Here is a 19,153-nt window from a genome sequence, read left to right on the forward strand (position 1 = left end):
ATAAAACTACCATAAAAGGAAAAGGTGAGGATGGCCATGGAAACACAGGGCTAGCCCCTACTTCCTTAGACCAGAATCCTACCCGCAGGTCCATTCTGAGTCCCAGATGACGCACCAGCACTAACTACAACCAATAAAAAGAACCACTGACACCTTCCGCCCCACGGGGGAAAAAAAAAAAAAAAAAAAAGAAAACGCAGTTTAAGCAAAACCACACATACTTAAACAGAAACTCTGCAGCTTGTTCATTTGGACACCAGTCAGGAAGACTGAGCTTGACTCTGAAGCGTTCACCTAGATAGTTAAGAACCTGCTTTTGTGTGGAACAACCCTCTTCCATGACAATCCTTAACATCTGAGAAACGGAGTTCCTAAAGAAAGAGTCCTCCTCTTTGCCTTTCATGAGCTCCTGAAAAATCTGGTAATCGGAAAAGCTGACAAGCGCCTAGGAAAAAAAAAAAAGAAAAGTTTTCTTTTGAATTACTCATAATAACTAAACCATTTTACCCGTTTAGTAACAATTTTCTATTTTTCTAATATCCAAGAAAAATTAACACTCCACTATGGGTGAATGGAAATGAACTCTCCGAGATAAGATTTTAAGTTGTTTCGGCGTTAAACAGAGATTGCTAAGACATTCTGCATCAGTGACGCAAAAGAATAAATGCCTAGACATTGTGACTTGCTGAGATGCTGTTATTCTAGATACGGCAGATAGGGCTCTCATTAGAGGCTATATGGTAAGACGACAAGAGGGCCCCAGTGAGCCTCGCCTTCTGGCATTCACAGCCTTATGCAGCCTCCTCCCAAACTAAGTCAGCAGTGGCCCGTGGGACCAAAACAATACAGAGGAAAGGTGAATGTGTGACTCTCAGGGACAGGTCATAAAAGGGACTGCAGGTATAGCCTTGCTAACTCAGCCAGTCCAAAGGCCCATGCGGAGGAACTGGGACCTCCCACCAATAGCCCATAATGATGGGCCAGCTGTGAGCGACCACCCTGGATGTGGACCCTTTGCTCCTAGTCAAGCCTTTTAAATGACCACAGTCCCTATATCTCATTGCAACCTCCTGACATCCCAAGGCAGACGTGTCCCCCGGTCCCAGCCACTTCCAAGCTCCCGGCCACAGAAATAGTAAGAGGGAAATGTTTACAGATAGTTTAAGCCACCAAATTTTGGAGAATTTGTTATTGAGCAGTGCACAGCTGGTACAGCATGAATACCGCTAAGGAGACCCTATCCATCCATTCTGCACAGTGAAGGTCTTCATAGCAAAAGAAATATATTCATGAAGTCACACCTTAAGTGCAAATCCCAAAGGAAGAAAAAATAGTTCTTTCCGATAAATAAAGTTCAACATAACCGTGCCATTTTCCAAGTAGTGAAGGTTCATATTAACAGCAGAATGTTCCTCCCTCACACAGTGCATTGAGACTCCTATTGAAACAAAGCAAGAAGTCAAAAACTCAGTAATATTGTAACTGCTTCTGTCGTTTTTTCTTCTGAATAATGTTTACCCTCTTAAATAAAATTTTTTAAAGATTTTATTTATTTATTTGACAGAGAGAAAGAGACCACAAGTAGGCAGAGCAGCAGGCAGAAAGAGGAGGGGAAGCAGGTTCCCTACTGAGCAGAGAGCCCGATGCGGGGATCGATCCCAGGACCTTGAGATCATGACCTGAGCCAAAGGCAGAGGCTTAACCCACTGAGCCACCCAGGCGCTCCTATCTACCCTCTTAAAAATAGAGCCAAATCATGAAGGTTGGCAAAGACTGGCAACCAAAAACGTCTCCATTGCTGAATGTCCACTAGGGTGCAAAACCTCCCTGGTTGAAAACCTCTTAGTAACCGAAGCTACAGAAATTTAATCCAACTTCAAAGTTTCTTTCCAGAGCAGGGTCCGTGTCTTATAACACATTGTATCACTGGCACCCTGTGAAGCCTGATCACATAGCACTTTATATCCCTCATACCCTGTGGAATCCAATCAAGAGATGATGGCTTGATCAAAGAGTTCAAATGGAGAAAAGCAGAATTTTAGATTTTAAGTTTGTTTGCATTAAGCAAAGATCACTGAGACACTCTGCATCAGTGATGCAAAAGGATAAATGACTAGACATTGTGACTTGCAGAGCTGCTGTTATTCTAGACCTAGTACGTCGGGCTATCATTAGAGGCTGATTTTTAGCTCAATTATTTAACTGCAGGGCTGCCCAAGAATGTAAAATGTTGTCTAAGAAGCCAGGCCTGGTCACAGAGAGTGCTCAGAGTCCAGGTGGCTGTCTGCCAGGGACCCCAAGAGGAATGCCATGGCAGCCTGCTCCAGGAGACTTCTGAGACCCATACTAACCTCTGGTAAAGTCAGGCCAACCTCCATCTTTGTAAGCAATACCATAAATACATGTGCTCTTTCAATGTGAAAAAAAGAACACATAATAGAAAGTAGGATTTTTCACTATAAATTCTTAGCACAGAAATGCATACTAGAAAAACAAAACTTCTTTTTTTTTTTTTTTTTAAGATTTTATTTATTTAACAGAGAGAGAGATCACAAGTAGGCAGAGAGGCAGGTAGAGAGAGGAGGAAGCAGGCTCCCCGCCGAGCAGAGAGCCTGATGTGGGGCTTGATCCCAGGACCCCAAGATCATGACCTGAGCCAAAGGCAGAGGCCCAACCCACTGAGCCACCCAGGCGCCCCAGAAAAACAAAACTTTTCTAAAAGAACATTCCAAAAGTCACTACAACTTACCATACTGAGTATAGCCAGGCCCTCTGGTTTTCCATTTTGGTCTGATCATTGCAAGGGGGAAATTCCTCCGAGGCATAATCAACATTCGGATGACTTTTTCAATGCCATTTATTATAAAATAGCCTCCCATTTCCTGCCGAAGAGATGAATTATAATTTGTTAAACAAAGATACATTAATCGTAATGGACACTGGGAAGGGTATGCCCTATAGTGAGAGCTGTGAGTTGTGTAAAACTGATGATTCACAGACCTGTACCCCTGAAACAAGTAATACATTTTATGTTAATTAAAAAAAAAAAGATACATTAGTTATAAACATGAAACTACCTGCCAGATATAGTGCCAGGTACACACGGAGGCGAAAGGGTCTACAGATCCCTTGGAAACTGTATGGAATCTGTTAGTGTGTGAACCAACAGTCTTCTCAAGTACATTAAAAAGGTTCTCGGGGGGCACCTGGGTGGCTCAGTGGGTTAAGCCGCTGCCTTCGGCTCAGGTCATGATCTCAGGGTCCTGGGATCGAGTCCTGCATCGGGCTTTCTGCTCGGCAGGGAGCCAGCTTCCCTCTCTCTCTCTCTGCCTGCTTCTCTGTCTGCTGTGATCTCTGTCTGTCAAATAAACAAATAAAATCTTTAAAAAAAAAAAAAAAGGTTCTGGGGACCTGGGAGAAAAGTACGGAAGAAAATCAGGGTACTTTCTTCCACTGGACAGGCTCGACCTAACTTGCCCTTTTGTCCCATAAAATGATTTGTCTTCATATGATATTTAAAAAACAAAACAAAAACAAAAAAACCTTACTGTAAAGAGATGAAAACAATAGCCATTTGCTTCCAGGCAAATAAGGTTTCTCAAATAAGTTCAAAAAAAAAACTTTGTACAAAAACTCTGGATGGGGCACCTGGGTGGCTCAGTGGGTTAAGCCTCTGCCTTCAGTTCAGGTCATGATCCCAGGGTCCTGGGATGGAGCCCTGAGTGGGGCTCTCTGCTCAGCAGGGAGCCTGCTTCCTCCTCTCTCTCTGCCTGCCTCTCTGCCTACTTGTGATCTCTGTCTGTTAAGTAAATAAATGAAATCTTAAAAAAACAAAACAAAACCCTCTGGAAACCAGAAATTCAGATTAGCTAAAGAGGAAACTATTTTTTCACAGTTCTAGTATCTCATTTCTGTAAAAAAAAAAAAAAAAAAAAAAAAATACTACTATAGTGGCAGCCCCACTCTGAAGCAGGTGTAAGCATGCTAGGAGTTCTATGTTACCATCCCATTTAATCCTCGTAATAACAAGAGGCACAGTTGTTATGCCCAGCAGAGGGAATGGAGGCTCAGAAAGATGGAATGTGCCCAAACCCACATAAGTGGTTAAGTGGAGCATCTGTATGTCAAACCCAGATCTGACACCATCACGCTCATCCCAGCACGTTACATGTTACAGTCTCCCCACTCCAGGCAGAGTCTGTGCTCCTGATCACTCCAACTCAATACTGCAAAGCCACCTACCGTGGCTGAAAGAGACGCCGAAGGGAAGGTAGGGGAAGCGTTTAATATGCTCACACAGTCTTACTGCTGGTAAAACAGAACATCTCTAAATGTGTATCCTCTGGAAAACTCGGGAAAAGCCTGTCAATTCTTCCCCCACAATAATAACGTTCTCTAACTGTATGGCCACTTCTCATACACTGTCTCTGAGCCTCATTCTGAGGCCAGCACAAGATGCACCCAAGGGAGCCAGCCCCGTTTAACCTAACCAGAAACGGAAGCAGAGAAGGAAAACCTGATTCCCACTGATGAGTGTCGGATCTTCTCGCCCCCACCTCGGGCCTTCTCTAGCATCGCCCGGCCCTGCAGCATACCGGGCGCCCACAGTTACCTCTGCTTCCTCATGGTGCTCAATGAGGGCTTTGGGAGGAAGGCCGTGTAAGTTGCAAAGCTTAGACTTCACCATGATGGGAACGTAGCCAAGAAACTGTTTAATGATTCCTCTTGAGATTCCATTCACTGCCCAGCTGATATCAGCCTAAAGGAAAAGGAGAGAAAAAAATACTTAAGAAAAAGAAACTGTGCATCTACAAGAACAAGTATTTTAAGAGAGTAAGGAGGAAGGCCGGAAAGTAAATGAGCATATGCTTTCAATTTAGAAGATGGAATCTCTTGGACGACCATGCTAAGAAAGCAGAATTCTGGTATACACTTTATGAGGCGTCAGCTGTAGTCTCACAGACGCACCATGTGAGGGTTGCATGCTGTCACTTGTACTGACCGTCAGCTTGCCCCGGTAGGTGCTCCTCCGGCCCCGGCATTCGGCTGGATAAATGTTGAGCTCTTTGCAGATGTTGCCTTTCGGAACCATGGGCGGGCTGATGACAGCGTCCACAATAGTAAGGGAGATGCGCTCATCTTTGAAAGCGAATTCAAAGGGAGGGATAGCCTGAAATACAATCCATACTATTAACTGCTTGCATTTCTCCAAGACCCTCTTTCTCTAGGGTTCTTCCAAACCCCACACATTCTACACGCACTGATGCCTACCATGCTGCAGGTGACCTATCTAGGAAGAGGGTTAAAGCTACATCCACTGTACTCACACCCCAAGTCCCTAAAACGAGGATGTACTACTTCAGATCATGACAGTCTACAAGTCACATTCGTAGCAGGCTCGAGGGACAGTTATGTACAGAACAAAGCTGTTCTCTGAACCAAGTGTCTGCCTTCTCTGTTATACTTGGTGTCTGCTAAGTATGTAGCCATACAAATGGGACTGCGCCTAACAGGCAAGGATATGGAAACACCTGCTGATTTAGGACCACACTCTAATGCCCTTCTTTGATATCTGTACATTTCATTCCATGGTGGCCTCGTTCTGAAGCCAGAGCCACAGGTGGGGGCCGTGGTTCTTCCTCTGCCACAACAGCTGCTTCTTTGCACTGCTCCCTGGGGGAAGCTCTGCTCTTCTGAGGAAAGGGCATCACTGAGCTCCCCTACAACCAATTATGAACCCCTAAGCCTTAGCGTTAGAACAAGAATGCCGAAAGTGGGGCCAAGAAAATAAAGATTCTCCTCCTCATGTCAGTTCAGTTGACCTTTTCTAAATTTTACAATTTTATCTAAAACTGGCATTGCTTTAGAATTTAGTATTTTATTCTAAAACAAAATTTTAATCTGTCCTGTTTAAGGATTAAAATTAAGCATTAATTTTTAAAAGGGAGAAGATTCACTTTTTCAAGCCATAGCTACACTATCTATATCTCAATACGATCTCATTACTTGAGATAGCTCTGGTCTATAAAGTTGAAACAAACACTGATTAGTGAATACTGAACCACCGTTCTGAGGGGAAAGACAAAATTAGGTTCCTGTGGGTCCCCGACCACATTTCGTCAACTGATCAATACATAACCTTGTTTTAAGGATACTTTATTCAATATATATGTTGATTCATGAACACTGAACCCACAGCCAACAGCACTAACTCATGACTGAACAAAGGTTATCTAACACAGATTTTCTAAGGGATACGTCACAGCCTTTCTGCACTTGGAACACTAGATAGCACTGTGCTTGAGGACCATCTTAAACAGTGAAATCACTAATAAAAAGCACCAGAATGAGAAAAACTGGACAGACTTCGAGAAGGATACTTATTTATAGTACAAGAGCTTGAAACAAGAAAGTGGAGCATCACCTTCTTGGACCTCAGTTGGGATGATGGCCATTGGGCAATTCAAATTTTTCACCACTCTGCATGTGGTGAATATTTTGAGTTTATTTATTTATTTGACAAAGAGAGATCCCAAGTAGGCAGAGAGGGGGAAGCAGGCTCCCTGCTGAGCAGAGAGCCCAAAGTGGGGCTTCATCCCAGGACCCTGAGATTATGACCTGAGCCAAAGGCAGAGGCTTAACCTAAACTGGGTCACTCAGGTGCCCCTGCACATGGTGAATATTGACTTGGGGGTTACAAATAAATTTTAGTGAGTAGGCAATTAATAAATACGAATTCCTGAAAAATGAGAATCGACTGTATTCTGAAAAGATGACTGTGATGTATTAATTTGGAATCCATCCCCCCCATCCCCAAATTGGGCAAAACTCTAAACAAACAAAAATATGACAAAGGTTATTCTTCCCTGGACTCTGTTAGTCACTTACTTTACTGTGTTTTCTGCAACAACATTTTCTCCTAGTCTCACGGTACCAGCTACGGTGCAGCATCATTATCTGGGCAGGTTACATTTTCTACATGTACTTTTAATTAAAACAACATATTGCAAGACATTGAATACAGAAGCAGAAATGGGAATCCAGCTGTCTTCTAATAAGCCAGACATTTTAAAAATGTGCAAAAATATCATTTACCTTTAATTTTTTCTGCTTTAGAAAAAAAAATTTTTTTTTTTAAGATTTTATTTATTTATTTGACAGAGAGAGATCACAAGTAGGCAGAGAGGCAGGCAGAGAGAGAGAGAGGAGGAAGCAGGCTCCCTGCTGAGCAGAGAGCCCGATGCGGGACTCGATCCCAAGACCCTGAGATCATGACCTGAGCCGAAGGCAGCGGCTTAACCCACTGAGCCACCCAGGCGCCCCAGAAAAAAAATTTTTTTAAACCATAGCACTAAGTTTTTATCAGGGATTTCATTAAAGTTAAATCTCTAGAAACAGGGGAGTCGCTTAGGGGGAACAAAGCTGATGGAGTCTCCTCAGATCTCATAAAGAACCACCAGCTTGGGCCCTTCAGTGGGATCACTGCCTCGTTCCAGGTACAGATTATTATAAGGACACCGCTTTGGCCCCATGGGCTGGTAGGTGGCATAAGTTTCCCCACCCCGAAACATGAATACCATGAAGGCCACAAAGCCCAAGAGGTGCTTACACATGAGATTTCAGGAAACAGGCAAAGGAGATGTGTCCACAAGGCTCCCGATGGACATGTCAAGGTTCCAGTACATCTGTTCATCCCAGTTCAACCTCAGGCCTGGGCGGTCCCAGTCATACCATGGATCCCTCTCCTGCCAAGAGTGGTCAGGGAGCTTCTGGTATTCGTTGCACCCCATGTTGTCTGTCATCTGAGTATGGCTCGTAGTCTTCCACCCCCGTATTATACTTCTTTGGCAACAGTGGCTGGTTCTTCTGGGGTCTTGGGATAGGGTTCCTGGGATACAGCGCCAAGAGCAAGTTCTTGGTAATGTGGGAGGCTGTCTGTGTACCCAACAGCACCATGGTCCCAGCTGCCCTTTGCAGCCATCAGACTTCCAGGACCTACACCCTGGCAACCACCACCTTCATCCTTCCCCAAAATATTTTTATTAAAAATGTTAGTATCTAATTGGTTTATCTTTTAAATGAATTAGTGTTGTAAAAACTTCTCAACCTCAATTTCTAATAGAGTAAATACTGATAAAAGCTCTTTACGCTCCCTCAAGAATTTTTTTTTTATTTCAAAGATTTTTATTCATTCATTTATTTATTTGTTTATTTTATTATTTGACAGACGGAGATCACAAGCAGGCAGAGAAGCAGGCAGAGAGTGGAGGAAACAGGGGCACCCAGGTGCCCCTCCCTCAAGAGTTTTTGAGCAGGAGATTGTTCTGGGACCAAAAAGTTTGAGACCCGCCAGTCTATCTATGACTCCTCCTAAAAAGTCTTGTGTAAACGTGCATTTTTATTTTAGAGCAAGTCTTCCTTGATCATCTGAATCCCGGGCTCTTTTTTTCGCTGTTTCAATAAACCCCAATGCTCATTAACCTTTAATTGGATATGGTTTTTCTCAGAGATACGACACAAATATTTTTCATCAGCCTTATCTGTTGCCAAAAGGTAAAGGAGTATTAATTAATCTTCAAAGAAACTTCAATGCTCTTGCATTATTTGGAGAGTTCAAGTATCAGAAACTGGCAAATCTACTACTTCTCAGGACGCAGATCTACTACCCCTACTTCTCAGGACACAAATCCTACCCAATAAACCCACACGGTAGTGTCCCCTGATTTGTGCTCTCCCGCTTCTCCTGGAGGGAGTGCACTCTCCTCCCCCCTTCAATTCACCTGACCCTGCCTTGTCTCAAGCACCTGGATTAGCCTTGCCTCCTATGTGCTCCCCAAATACCCTACCATAGTGCTTGGCAGAGCAGTTCTCCAGAGTACAGGCACTGACTGCTTCCATGTGTCCCTCTCTCTCCTCCACTCCACTCGCAAAACGTGCTACCAAGGCCTCAAAAGCAAGAACTGTGTCTCACACAGGACTGCCTCCTCCTGACCCTCAGAGCCTAGCACCTGGAGACAGTGGCTGTGCTGACTAAAGGAGACTCGACCTCCCACCACCACCTTCACTTGAACTCTCCTACCTTACCCTTTAGATCAATCACTTAACGCTGAGCAAGTATTACGGCTACCCCATCTCGCTTCTATGCCTCATCTGTATCTTCCTCAACACCCACCTAATTCAGAACAGGTGTCCAGCAGTTTCTCCCTTTAAAACTGTGAGCGAAGAAAACCGTGGAAGGACGACCTTCCACAGTACGGTCTTTGGGTGAATGGGCTCAGAACCTTTTCCGGGAAGTTTCTCGGAGAAGTGAAAACTCCCAGTGATATGAAAGCGCGTGCGTTGTGCATGGCTGTCACCGCACGCTGGACCTGTCCCACAAAACACTACGGGTTCCAGTCACAGAGAAATCCAGCAGTGACAAACACATCTAGTATTCCCCTAGTCAAGTCGACTACAAATGCCAGGCCCCGCGCAGGGTGTGGCGCGATCGAGGGGTACAACTACTTGGGATTATATCGGGACCTCCAAGCCATCTATCCAGGACCCCTACTCCACGAGGCCAGTGCCCCACTCCACGCAGGCTCCACTCCCCTTCCCTCCAAGCCATCTATCCAGGACCCCTACCCGAGGCCAGTGCCCTACTCCACGCAGGCTCCACTCCCCTTCCCTCCAAGCCATCTATCCAGGACCCCTACCCGAGGCCAGTGCCCTACTCCACGCAGGCTCCACTCCCCTTCCCTCCAAGTCATCTTTCCAGGACCCCTACCCGAGGCCAGTGCCCTACTCCACGCAGGCTCCACTCCCCTTCCCTCCAAGTCATCTTTCCAGGACCCCTACCCGAGGCCAGTGCCCTACTCCACGCAGGCTCCACTCCCCTTCCCTCCAAGTCATCTTTCCAGGACCCCTACCCGAGGCCAGTGCCCTACTCCACGCAGGCTCCACTCCCCTTCCCTCCAAGTCATCTTTCCAGGACCCCTACCCGAGGCCAGTGCCCTACTCCACGCAGGCTCCACTCCCCTTCCCTCTCCCCGCCTACCCGGATCTCCCACTCCCCCAGAGCCACACACGCACCCTGCCACCCGCCTCCCTCCTCCAGGCCCGCGGGGCCCCTCTCCTCTGCCCGCCTCGAGCTTCGCCCCGTCGCGGGACGCACAGGGGCAAGCGGCGCCAGGCAACACAGAGCGGACAGGAGCCGGGGAGGACACCGGGCTCACCTGCACCGCGTGGCTGAGCCCCTCGCGCACAGCGTAGTTGAAGGACTCCACATGCGCCCGCGTCAGTTCCTGCAACGCTGGCTTTTGCTGCTCCCGCGGGATCCCATAAGACGGGTCAGTTAAGTGCTTTAGGCTAGGCCCGCTGGGCAGATTCTGCCACCGGCCGGCTGGTTCCAGGCGTCCGTCGGGATCCATGCGTCCGCCAGGATCCATGCGTCCCTCAGCACACCCACAGCCAGAGACCGCTCTGCACACGCCGGGAAGAAGGGCAAGCACGCCGGCGCCCACGGCCTGCTGGGAAATGTAGTTCCTCCGGTTCCGCCGGACTTTGGCCCTTCGATTTTACAGGGTCGACCTGAAACCTACACCACAGAGTGAATGGGCCGGGCTGGAACTATACGGAGCCAGAGCGCGGCGGTCCCACCTAGTCCCCGCTCCGCCGACGGATGGCCGAGGTCCGCTTCACGCCAGCTCTGCGCCCGGTTCGTCGAGTGATCTGTTTAGCGCTCATTCGCGCAGTGAATTAGGCCGGGAGGAGAGTGGTCTTCGGAGATTCCTTCCTCTCCTGTTAACCATGATCACTTTCCGAAGCTGATGCCTGATGCTGACCCTGACTTGTGGAAAAAAGCAGAAGTTGGGAACCAAACCGACTGCTGTCACCACCCAGCTGTGAAGTCGTGAAAGCTGCCCTGCGATGGTGAAGAAGTGGTCTGTTTTCGCTAGCCTCCCCCCCTTCCATCTAGACCGGATTCCTGAGGCTTCAGGAGGAGGAGACTTCCAGCCTTAAGATCCTTGGAGTTTGTGCGAGTCCTATGAATCGCTTCTCCCCCCAGGATATGGGTTTATCAAGGAATGTCGGCACATGTTTTTCAACTTCATCCTTTGGGTGTGTATTTAACAGTTGTATTCTGTATTGTGGCATAATTGGCTTGAAGTAAACCACACGTTTAGAGTGTGCACGTGGATAGCTTTTGACCCATGTATACACCGGTGGAGCCATCACCATAATTAAGGTAATGAATTAATCCACCACTCCTAAAAGTGCCCTCCTGCCCCTTGGGAATCCATCCCTTCTGTCAGTCTTAGTCTACCTAGGTCAGCTGGTAGTTCTTACCCCTGTATCACTTTTACAAGTTATCTTCTGTTTCTATTCAATGCTGACACCGTTAAACCTAACGAGATGGGCGCGCCTGCACCCTAAATTCTTCCTCCTCCTGTTTTATCACGTCTCTGCTCCTTCGAAGGAAAATTCTTCCTTCGTCCTCCACCCCCCAAGTCAGGAACTCTTTGAAGGCAAGAGAATGAGGGGGTTATTGTTGGAACAACCATTTCCATCAGCTTACAAATTTGCTGGAAAAGCTGTTAAACAGAACAATACAAAAACAACTCACTGATTCCTTGTCCCTCTTCAACTACCAAAAATCCTCTTCAGAGCACACGTTCTGAACGGATCATCCTCACTATCTCTCCACTGCTTTCAAGGTTCATCCATGCTACAGCAAGTTTCAGTACTTCTTTTCTTTCATGGCTGAAGAAAAATGCATTGTCTGGCTACATTACATTTTTAACATTTGGTAGAATTTAGCAGTGAAGCTATTAGATGCTGGGCTTTTCCCTATGAAAAGATTTTTTGGTCTTTACTTCAATCCACTTTTTATGTCTGTTCAGATTTTCTGTATCTTTCTTGAGTCAGGTTCATCAATTTCGTGTCGTTCTAGGAATGTGCCCTTTTGGGGCAGGTTATCTAATTTGTTGGCATAAAATTGTTCATAGGATTCCCCTATAATCCTTTTTTTAAAAAGATTTTGAAAATTTATTTGACAGAGACCACAAGAAGGCAGAGAGGCAGGCAGAGAGAAGAAGAAGCAGGCTCCCCGCTGAGCAGAGAGCCTGATGCAGAGCTTGATCCCAGGACCCTGGGATCATGACCCAAGCCAAAGGCAGAGGCTTTAACCCACTGAGCCACCCAGGCACCCCGCCAAAATATTTTACTTTTTTGACAGAAAGAGAGGGAGAGAGATGGCACAAGTAGGGGGAGTGGCAGAGGGAGAAGCAGGCTCTAGGCTAAGCACAGAGCCCAACAACTTGCAGGGCTCAATCCCAGGACTCTGGGATCATGACCTGAGCCAAAGGCAGACTCTTAACTGAGCCACCTACACGCCCTCTACTGAATTTTTTATTTGCATTACTATACTTTTAAAAGCCAAAATTCTTACTTGGTTCTATTTTTATAGACATAGATATATAAATTATATAAACAATTTATATCTCTTTAATGATATTCTCTCTGGTGACACTGTTCTCATCATTCTTTTAGTTCTTTAAACATTTAAATAGCTGAATTAAAGTTTGTGCAATAAGACCAATGCCTGGGCTTCCTCAGGGATGGTTTCTTCTGATTGCCTTTTCCCTCCAAGGGCCATACTTTCTTTTTTCTTTGCATGTCCCATAATTTATGCTGAAAACTGGAAAAATATAATACTATGTTGGGGCAACTTTGGAAACCAGATACTCTATCCTCTCCAAGGTTTATTGTTGTCATTGATTAGACTATCCTGAAATAATTCTGTAAAGTTTATATTCTTTGATGTGTGTGGCCACTGAAGTCTCTGCTCTTAGCTTAGTGGTCAACTAATGACTGAACAGATTTCCTTAAACACTTGGACCATTAAGTCTCCCTGTCTTTGCCAAGGGTGTGTGTGTGTGTGTGTGTGTGTGTGTGTGTGTCTGTCTGTCTGCGCATGCGCCTTGGGCATGCCAGGGAGGCTTGTGTAGATCCTCCTGGTCATATAGAGGTAAAAAGTAAGGGAATTCAGGGTGCTGGGGTGGCTCAGTCTATTAAGTATCTGACTCTTGTTCTTAGTTCAGGCCTTGATCTCAGGGTTGTGAGTTCAAGCCCTGTCCTGGGCTCCTACTTAAAAAGAAAAAAAAAAAGCTGCAGGAATTCAGGTCTCCCCAGGCCTGCACACAGCCCTATACATGTGTGTGGCCTTCTTTGTTCTTTAGAAACTTTTTAAAACTTCTGATGGCTATCTCATTCCCCATCTTTCCCTGAGTTTTTTTGGTCAGCTTGTTGTTCCGTCCAAATTTTACAGCCATCCCAGGAAGCTGATAAACACCTGCTGATTATTTTTAACAAACTCACGTAGGGAAAAGGTTGTTTACACCAGGCCCACTTTGAGAAGTGCTGAGACAAGCCCTGAGATGAGGACCTACATGAACAGCCAGACAGGTCAAATGACAATTCACTGGGAATGGGGCTTTTTGGAGGAGCTTCAACGCCTCTGTATCCTCCAATTGTTGCTAGACTCTGGGGTTTTACCATGATCGTGGGGCTTTTCATTTTCAAGGCTACTACGGAGCTAAGGAAAGGGGAATGAAAGTAGAGTGAATTAAAACATTCCAAAACTTGCTATTCTTATCAAGGTAGAATGGTTTTTCTTTAATAAATGTTTCTGGATTGTTGCAAGCCGTTGGTTAATTTAGACAGTTTTTTCCCTGCTGTTCTTACTGATGTCCTCTCATGTGAATTTTGAAAAGGAATCTTGGCTTGCAGCAATCAACCTATGCAAAGGATTCCCTGGGACAGGAGCTCATTTCCCTTTGCCCTTAGGGATGTTTTGGGGGAGACATCTTTAAATTATCACTGAACCTCTGGGGCCAAAGGTAACTTCAGGTTCTTTAAGGAGAAGGGGCAGCTCCAGACAGCAAGCAGGACCAGCCCATGAAGAGAGGTCCTCCAAAGGCTTTGAACCTGTCCACTCTCAGGATCCTAAGTAGTTTCCTGCTTGGGTTCCTGTCTGCTTGTCCCTGCACCCTGCCCATGCAATCTACACCGAGTCTGGTAGGTGTGTATCCTATCAAATCAGAGACGTGTCTGGAGTGCTTAAGGCAGGGTTTCCATTTGTGGAAGGCCACAAATCTTTGTGCCAGATGTTTATGGAGTGAAAGAGGCCATACATAGGAAAGAAGTCCAAAGCATCCAGTCTCATCCCACAGGAAGTTACAAGTTAACTACAATTTATATAAATGACACTAAATGCCTGAGGCGGTGTCCACTTACAGATATTCCTATACGTGGCCTTAGTGAACTCTTAGAACTTCACGGTCTTCCTGCTGATTGTAGAATCATTTTATGAAGCCCCTCTACCTCCTCCCATGTCTGAAGCACACATAATGCTTTCTCACAACCATGGGTCTCACTTGACCATCTGTAGCATGATTCAGACAACACACAAGGTAGGGAAGAGATGGACCGGATTTTGGCAGCAGAAATTATTTCAATGCTTCACCTTGGAGGAGCACATTACAGTTTCAAAGGACAGTCTCTTGGCTTATGTATTGGGTAACATGCTGTGTCAGCAAGCAATGGCCACATCTGGCCTGTGTTTGTACCACCTGTCAACCAAGTTTGTTTGTTTGTTTTTAAGAGTTGGTTAAAAAGAAGAAGAATATGCAATAAAGAACCTGTTTGGTTTGCAAAGCCTAGAATATTTACGACTCTGACCCTTTCTGGAAAAAGTCTGCCTACGTGAACAAAAGAACTGTGGATTCATATAACCAGTGATATCCTAGGACAATCAACCACCATGATGAGATGATAGAACCAAAGGGCACAAAGACGCTTGAAATATTACTTTAATGCTCTGGGCATTTTAAACATTCATAAAATCACCTTATTTCAGAAGTCATTTCCTCTTAGGTACAGATTCTGCATCTAGGATCAGAGACAAGTGTATCACTGAATTTTCTCCACAGCACCCACATGCCGCAGGGGACTTACTCTGGCCCCTTGTCTTCCCCAGCAGAGTCCCCCACCCCCACAACAGGGCTGGATCCACACCTGCTTGACACAACCGTGGCTGTCAACAAAAACACACTCTAGCTTTGCTGCTGTTTGCAAATCCTGTGGATCCCATACATTTCTGACACTACCAGATATCCCGAGTCTGGGATAATTATCCTGAGGTGCTAGTGAAAGGGCGAGTGCACAGGTAAGCATGCCAGCACCTGCTGCACTGAATCATACAGACACTGAGGCACTTCAATGTTCTGGGTAAAATCGAGTTTATGATTACCACAGGAGTTAATGAGGGAAGGGGCTTTTCTCTCAGTAACGAATACCCTTAACACATACTTAGCAGATGTATGAATTCCTGGCTGTTTACATTTGTTGTCAAGGCTTCACAAACTGTTTAAGGAAATGAAGGCATATTTGAGTTTACAAATGCTGGACAAGAAGCAAAACGAGAACATGCTTAGACAGCAGTTGCTTATATCATGAATACGTAGGTCGACGCGTTGACCAACATGGTCATTCCTCAAGAAATGCCTGTCCTTCCTAAAGGAACTTTTTCAAAAAGTCCTAGGTCTTATTTTATTATTCTAAGGTAGCAGTGTGTTTGTCCTTCCTTCTTAAGCAGTGGTTCAAGGCATCTCAAAGCATACTGATGCCTCAGGTCCTGATTTCATTGGTCAGAGGTGGGAGAGAAAGGCAGGGTGTAGAAACCAACATTCTAAAAAAGCTCCCCAAGTGATTCCAGCATATAGTCAGCACTGAGAACCTTGGTACCACAGGTTCTTGAGTCTTCCTAACCTCACCTGTCCTCACTAGAAGTCCCTGAGGTAGTCTCCAGGTCAGGCAACAATCCCTTCCATGAGATAAGAAACTAAGGCACAGAGAAGTTAATGGGTTCATCTCACACTGTGCAGTCAAATGACAGTGCGAAGATTGGAATTAACATCTCCAAATAAAGAACACTCCTCCCCTAGCAACTGGCAACACATACGCACTCTGCATGTAGGAAGACTGAGGGGCGAGGCATTACCATCTGTGCCAAAGGTATCATGGAAGGGTATGGAACAATTCTGAGCCAACCTGACCAAAACTGATCCCACCCGATCAAAAACTAATGCATGAAATAGATATTTATTTGAAACATTGTGAGGAATGAAGCATAGTTTTCTTTTTAAAGTTTTACGTCCCTCACATATATGCCAGTGATTGAGGTTTCTTAGTAATTATGTCAAGATCCATGGACTTGCACCATCTAAATTCTTAGCTCTGTCACTGTGAGAGTTAGGAAACTCTCAAATGTCTCTTTAATTTAGGTCCAAAAGATCATTACAGACCTACACTCACGTATGATAACACAAAAGCCTCCATGCTTCCCCCGTCACCAGTCCACAGAGACTTCCCAAGCTCACACTTTCTAGAAGGGTGTGCACCTTGTCATGATCTGCTCAAAGTCCCCAAACACTCATCGAATAGTGCTGGCCTTCCAAGACTGACTTTCCCTGCTGTTTAATTTCACTCTGGATGCAAACCCTATTGTCTGTATTCTGGGTAACCAGAGTATTTTGTAATTCCAATTTGCAGAAGAGCCAAACCAGTTGGCCTTTCTCCTTCACCCCGACATAATGCTACCACGTCCTACAGCCACTGCTACGAAATACTCCTTATCCTTTCTTCACCGTGAGCTCCCACATCTCATCGTGTTTCAGGAGGCATTGCTCTTTTCCCTTTTTTAGGAAAGTCTCCCTGACGGTATAACTGTTGTCTGGTACCACACAGAAAGAATAATGGGGCACACATATACACAAAGGAAGAACACAGCACGTACTGGACAGGAGGCCTGCTGTGGTTCCCAGTACATTCTAAGAAGGACCTGCTCATTCAGCTCACGTTGGAACACAAGTAGCATCTTGTTCTTCCCACTGCTAGTGATGTAGCCTCCTGAAAAGACTACAGAATATTTGATCCAGTGAGTGGAAACTACACCTAACAGGACACATTTAGTGACTTACAAGATGCTGTGTAGAGCTCTGAAACCACGTCTTTCCCATTTTAGGAGATTCCCCCATTCAGGCCAGACAAACACTCATTTAGACCCTCGCCTGGCATGCAGAGGCACAAGCAGGCAGAGAATCTTCCCTGGAACCAAACGAGCCCTTCTAGCTCCTGCAGAAGGTGCTTTGAGGGCAAGAAAATGGGGGAGAGCTACCTGTGTCTAGGGCAGTGTCACTTGGTAGGGTGTGTGTGTGTGTGTATTTATGTGTGTAACTCTACTTCTCCTACCCTCTAGAGGGGTTTTTACAGAAGTTAAAACAACAAAAAAAAAAGTGAGCCAAAGGGAACTTTGCAAAAGTGCATGGAGAATTCTGGTTAAAACAAAGATAAGTGAGGATCATCATATTTCCAAAACCTACCACACCCAACTACTAAGTAAAGCAAGACATCGTATTTTGTTTTGTTTTGTTTTCTCTCTCATGCTTATTTGATGCTTATGGGTTTGTGGCAAACTTGCTGCTTGGTTTCTAAAACATGCACAGAGCAGATCGAGAGCAGCACTTGCTGTTTTGGTGCCTAGCCCACACTGGCCCTGACAGGTGACTGACCAAATGCCGTCAGGAACATGACGAGGAAAGCCCCCTTCGCTCGCTGTGAGGTGGCGCCCAGCACGAACCCGAGCGCTGTTGGTGCATGCTTGTCCAGACTTCCACGGGCAGGTGCTGTGGAGAGAGATGGGCAGGGGACACACTGGCAACCTCCCAGACGCTATAATATCCAATCCGTGTCCCAGACAGAAGGGTTGCAGCTGGGCATGGAGCTAAGGCACTAAGGCTGCAGCAGGTGGAAAGACACCAACGAAAGGTCCAACAGTCTCAACCCCCAGGGAGGAGAGGTGCTGCTCACAATGCTGCCTTAGGATAAAAACTGGATTTTTTTTTAAAGGATGAGAACATAAAATAATCAAATCCCTGTCTTTTCCCCTTAGAAGAGCATTTGGCTCCCCGCCTCTGAGCAACTGGCTTCCATTCTCACATCTCAACAGCAGCGCTGAGAGTGCCACCTGGGAACCCCTGAGCCACCGCTCTTTGGGGAAGCTGCCTTTCCTTCTGGTGTTCTCCCTTCTGTCGCGGCTTTGCCGGTTGCCTCTCTTTCTCCAGTCCTGGCTTGGTAGTGAGCCACCCTGACAGTCCACCTTCCCCTGGAGCAGGAGCTCATGCTTCTTCTGAGGCAGCTCTGAGCACCTCCCTCGGTCACAGCTTGATGAACGCCGCTGGCTGGACGTGCTGCGGCTCCACGTCCGGGGGTGGGAAGACACTGGAAATGGCTATGTCCACGATGCCCTGGCACAGTTCTGCATAAAGCTTCCTGAAATGTGTTTTAAAAAATATCATTGTAGACGGTCATCAAAGTGCAAGTGGAAAGTCAATAGATATTTTTTCACCGGGACCTGCCCTAAGTGTTCCATCTCATGACCAAGTTCCTAAAACTGGTTTCCATGGTACATACACATGCTGCACGAGCATCAAGCAGCCCCTTACCAAGTACTTCGGGAAGATCTCGGGTGAAGAGACCAGTAACTCCTGCTCTCACTGGCAGGGAAGATGGGCAATCTCCATAGAGTCTAAGAGCCATCTTGCCTGCCTGTGGTGGGTATACTTGGAGGGAAAGCACCTTCTCAGTGTGGCTGAGGAGACCCTCGGAGAGACTCCCCAGGGGTGACAAATAGGTGGCACCTGGGGAACGAGTGAGGTCAGACAGAGGATGACGGGGTAGAAAAGAGGAGGGAAAGGACAGATAGACCCAGAGAGACAGAAAGGAGCGGGGAAGAAAAAAGAGAGGAGGAGAGAAAGAGTGTGTTTTTGAGGGGGAGAAGGAATGGTGCGCACTGAGAGTGGATTTTATTGGGGCAAGAGCAGAAGAGGAGATCCCCGTTGGAAGGCTCTCTGCAAAAGCGTCCACAGTGATGGAAGAGGGCCTGTGGGAGAGCTAGGACAGTGGGGGTGGAGAGCAGAGGACTGTCAAGGCTGGAGGCTGAGCGGACCAGCTCTGGAACTCTGGGCTGTGATGTAATCTGGTGGCTTTAAAATTAAGAAGTTGAATAAGATCACGTTCAGGGAAAGCATAGTGGAGAGAGAAGACAGACACC

General features: G+C 46.1%; 2 protein-coding genes and 1 pseudogene across 4 annotated transcripts in view; all 3 read right to left on the minus strand.

Moving 5' to 3' along the window:
* POLR1B (RNA polymerase I subunit B) overlaps window positions 1-10,513 on the minus strand; it is a 34,610-nt gene extending 24,097 nt beyond the window's left edge. Inside the window, exons 1-6 of the mRNA XM_059188366.1 lie at window positions 10,215-10,513; window positions 5,003-5,170; window positions 4,613-4,759; window positions 2,750-2,882; window positions 1,302-1,438; window positions 222-445 (exon numbers count right to left, since the gene is read on the minus strand). Coding sequence (XP_059044349.1) covers window positions 222-445; window positions 1,302-1,438; window positions 2,750-2,882; window positions 4,613-4,759; window positions 5,003-5,170; window positions 10,215-10,427 — 1,022 coding nt within the window. The 5' untranslated portion in view covers window positions 10,428-10,513. The remainder of the gene's footprint in view (window positions 1-221; window positions 446-1,301; window positions 1,439-2,749; window positions 2,883-4,612; window positions 4,760-5,002; window positions 5,171-10,214) is intronic.
* Window positions 7,041-8,022, minus strand: LOC131807699 (NADH dehydrogenase [ubiquinone] 1 beta subcomplex subunit 8, mitochondrial-like; annotated as a pseudogene).
* A 4,321-nt stretch (window positions 10,514-14,834) lies between the features above and the next one.
* Window positions 14,835-19,153, minus strand: part of TTL (tubulin tyrosine ligase) — a 33,840-nt gene continuing 29,521 nt past the window's right edge. For all 3 annotated transcript variants that reach the window (XR_009357345.1, XR_009357346.1, XM_059188368.1), the window contains one exon: window positions 14,835-18,372. Coding sequence is in view for 1 of the 3 variants with exons in the window: in XM_059188368.1 (XP_059044351.1) it covers window positions 18,258-18,372 (115 nt within the window). In the remaining 2 variants the exon portion in view is untranslated. The remainder of the gene's footprint in view (window positions 18,373-19,153) is intronic.

This window comes from Mustela lutreola, chromosome 9, assembly GCF_030435805.1.
Source record: "Mustela lutreola isolate mMusLut2 chromosome 9, mMusLut2.pri, whole genome shotgun sequence".
NCBI lineage: Eukaryota > Metazoa > Chordata > Mammalia > Carnivora > Mustelidae > Mustela > Mustela lutreola.